This window comes from Arachis ipaensis, chromosome B10 (genome assembly GCF_000816755.2).
Source record: "Arachis ipaensis cultivar K30076 chromosome B10, Araip1.1, whole genome shotgun sequence".
NCBI classification, from domain to species: domain Eukaryota; kingdom Viridiplantae; phylum Streptophyta; class Magnoliopsida; order Fabales; family Fabaceae; genus Arachis; species Arachis ipaensis.
The window spans coordinates 93274812-93278813 of record NC_029794.2 but is presented as its reverse complement, the minus strand read 5'-3'; the positions used below and the strand labels follow the sequence as shown (position 1 = coordinate 93278813).

Genomic DNA, 4002 nt, shown 5'->3' with positions numbered 1-4002 from the left:
TCATAGAGGACGTTTACATAAAGCAGCCACTAGAATATACCTCGAGTGACAACACCTTGGTGTGCAAGCTCACTAAGGTACTCTATGACCTAAAACAGGCACCTAGGGCCTGGTACCACAAGATCTTCTTAGCTCTTCAGAAGCTTAGTTTCTCTCCAACCAAATTAGTTGTATCTATTTTTGTTCAGCAAACAATCTTTTTCATTACCTATGTGCTAATCTATGTTGATGACATCATTGTAACTGGGAGTTCAAATGAGGTGATCACAATAGTTACTCAAGCTGAACTCAGCGTTTGCACTCAAAGACATGGGGGAGCTGCACTATTTCCTGGAAATTCAAGTAACCAGGATTGATGATAGTGGTCTACTAATGACTCAAAGCAAGTATGTAAAAGACTTACTTGTAAAAGCAGGCATGAATGGCTGCAAATATTGTTCAACACCACTATCGTTATCCTTAAATATTCAAGCTATAGGGGGAGCAGAGCTTGACAATCCCCACCTGTATCGATTAGTGGTAAAAAATCTTCAATACTTGACAGTAACCAGGCTTGATCTAACCTTCAGTGTAAACAAACTAGCTCAATTCATGCAAGCTCTACTAGAGTCACACTGGAAGCTAGTCAAAAGGATACTATGTTATGTAAGTGGAGCTGCCACCTATGGTCATAAGCTTTCTAAAGATCCATCTATGAAGATAACAACTTATTGTAACCCGGATTGGGCATGTGACCCGAGTGACAGGAAATCAATTGGTGGATTCTGTGTATATGTGGGAAGGAATCTGGTTTCTTGGCACTCAAAGAAACAAGGAGTGGTAGCTAGATCAAGTACAAAGGCAGAGTATAGAGCATTGGCAGATTTAGTAGCAGAACTGATCTGGATCAAAGGTCTGATAGAGGAATTAAAGTGGCCTGTTCAAGAAGCTCCCATGGCATATTGCGATAATCAAAGAACTATGTTCTTAGCGGAAAATCCTATCCTGCATTTAAAGACAAAACACTTTGAAATTGACTTGCATTTTGTCAGGGATTATGTCACAAGCAAAGTCATTCAAGTGAGTCATGTCCCCAACTCAGTTCAGATTGTAGACACCTTTACCAAAGCTCTCCCCTCCACAGCATTTCTTCATCTTAGGGACAAACTCAAGGTGCAGAATTTGGAAAATTCAGCACCCTTGAGTTTGCGGGGACATGATAGAGGATACAATAAAGACATGTGAAGCTTATGCAGAAAAGCTAAGAACTTAGGATTCAGTTAGTTCAATCAGTTAGTGAAGTCAGTTGTGCATACTTCCCCTTTTCTGTTATTACCTTCCATTTCTGTTATGCTAAAGTGGTAGAGTTTGTTAATAACTAACTCACCAACCTTACTCTACACTCCTCTGTATATATATGCTCATATATGTATCAACTTGAGTTAGTAATGCAATAATCACAATTCCCTCTTCAATCTCTCTGCTCATCTCCTCTCTTAGAGCCTTTACTTTTTTCTTGCACCACCAGCTTGTGATGCCTTTCAAAAATGATTTGTTAGTGCTTTATTGTTTTTACAAGTAAGCAGAACAGAGATAATAGTAACTGTTTTGCAGCTTGTGTTGATGCTTGTGTTGCGTAATCATGAAAAAGATAATGAGAATGAAAAAAAGATTCAGTTGCAGAATGATTTCAGATCTGATTATGCCAATTTCAATGTTCTTTCCTGAGATCTATCTTTCAAATCTGTAAAATACCCATGAAAGTTAATAGTTTCAGACTATACAATGGTTTTTAAAATAACAGGTTCCTGTCCTGAATACAGTAAAATAAACATGAACAACGAAGATAGTTAGTGATTTTATTTAGTGCATAAACAATGAAATGACATGACCCTATCCTTCCTTCAGAGTTAATGTAGCCGTGTGGATCGTATCATCAAGTTTCATGTCATCTGTAATTTTTATTCTGATGAAGGGAAATTTGTCAGTAAAGAATTTTTCAATGAAATCTCGTTGCAAGTATAGTTCTAAACCAACAACAATCCTCAATCAAAATTTAATTTGTTTGTCACAAGTATAAACCCCAATAAAAATAACCGAAGTATTTAAACCTCGGGTCATCTCTCAAGGAATTCCAGGAAAGTGTTCATGTTATTGGTTATGGGATAAGTATTTTCGGAATTTTGGAATAAGAGACAAGAAATGTAAATAACAAGAAAGTAAATGAAACTCAAATGATAAAAAGGAATAAGAGACAAGAAATGTAAATAACAAGAAAGTAAATGAAACTCAAATGATAAAAAGGTCTTGGCAAGGGTTGATGGTTAAGGATCTTTATCTTTGTCACTAACCACAACATCATAATTGCAAGGATCAATCCCATTAAGTCATCTTCTAACAAGTAAAGAAAAGTCAAATGAGCTACATTAATCCTAATCCATAAGTCCTAACCACCTCACTAATTAACTTAGTGGAAGCTAGAGTCAATGGACATCAATCATCAATCACTTGGAAATTAGCAACTCAAGTTCACCTAAGTTACCATCCCAAGCCAAGAACACAAAAATCTACTCTAACATCCTTCCAAACATTTTATCAAACACTTAGAAGGCACAAAAGGGAAGCAAGATAAAATGACAACAAGAATAAAATCTACAACTACCAATTGCAAGAAATTAACAACAACAAAGGAATTAAACAATAAAAGAAATCAAACATAAATTGCATTAAAGGAAAATAAAAGGAACAAGAGTGCATTAACAACAAAGTAAACAATTACAAGGAGTAAAATACTAAACTAGGAAAGTAAAGGTAAAGGAACAAGAATTTGCAAAGGAAAAGTAAATCAAGGCATGAATTAAACCTAGATCTAAAGAAATCCTAATCTACATCTAACCTAATTCTAGAGAGAAGAGAGAGCTTGACTCTCTAGAATTCTAACCTAAAGCATGGTGAAAACTCAACTAATTGCTTCCCCCCTGACCCCTCTTGAATTCTGCATGAAGTAGCCTCAGAAATGAGTTGGATCTGGGCCTGGGAAGCTTAGAAATCGCCCCCAACGAATTGCCTTTAATGAGGTCACGTGCCGCTTGCCACGCGTACGCGTCGGTCACGCGTACGCGTCATCTTGCAATTCTCCTTGTCACGCGTACACGTCGTTGGCAAATGACCTTCTCACGCGTGCGCGTCAACTTGAAATCTCCACAAGCTCATTTCTTCATGAATTCTCCACTTGCATGCTTTTCTCTTTACTCATTTGATCCATTCCTTGCCTCTTAAACCTGAAATCGCTAACACACATATCAAGGCATCGAGTGGAATCAAGGTGAATTAAAATTAACCAATTAAAGGCCTAAAAAGCATGTTTTCACTCTTATGCACAAATTAGGAGAAAGTCATAAAACCATACCATTTCATTGAATAAATGTGAGAAAAAAAGTTGATAAAATTCTCTAAATTAAGCACAAGATAAACTCTAAAAATGAGGTTTATCACATTCATAATCAGAATCCAGCACACTAGCAGATGCTAAAAGAGAACCACATCCAGAGTTAAGAATATGAATAAAGCAGTGAATGGATAAATGGGCCTCTAATTGATAGTTAAGCTGGGGTCAGAATTTGCAGAGCAATACTTACCTCAATGGACAAAGCCTCTCCTTTAAGGTCATTACCAGCGACGGCTGCACCGTTGCCTCCAATGATGTTGCCCCTCTTGGTTGGTCTTTTAGCCAGGCCTTTACAGGCCAACAATTCCCTTAGAAGACACAATAATATAGATCCTTATTTGCATCAGAAAATTTGGTAGGGTGTCGACTGTCGTGGAAGAACTGGAAGAGAGCTTCTTCTTTTTTAGTAGAGAGAAAGAAGAGAAGGAAGGAGATGAAGAACATCAAAACTTTAGAAATGGTGAACAATTTTTTTATTTTTTAGATGTATTTTTGTTTTATTTTTTAAATTATTTAAAATTTAAAAATATAATATTAAAATTAGTTGAATTTTAAAATTTGATTAATTCAAAAAA

General features: G+C 36.3%; 1 protein-coding gene across 1 annotated transcript; it reads left to right on the top strand.

The window, feature by feature from the left end:
• Positions 310–1224, top strand: LOC107620791 (uncharacterized mitochondrial protein AtMg00810-like). Its single transcript, XM_016322912.1, has one exon. It carries the CDS (start codon positions 310–312, stop codon positions 1222–1224), a length of 915 nt encoding a protein of 304 aa, XP_016178398.1.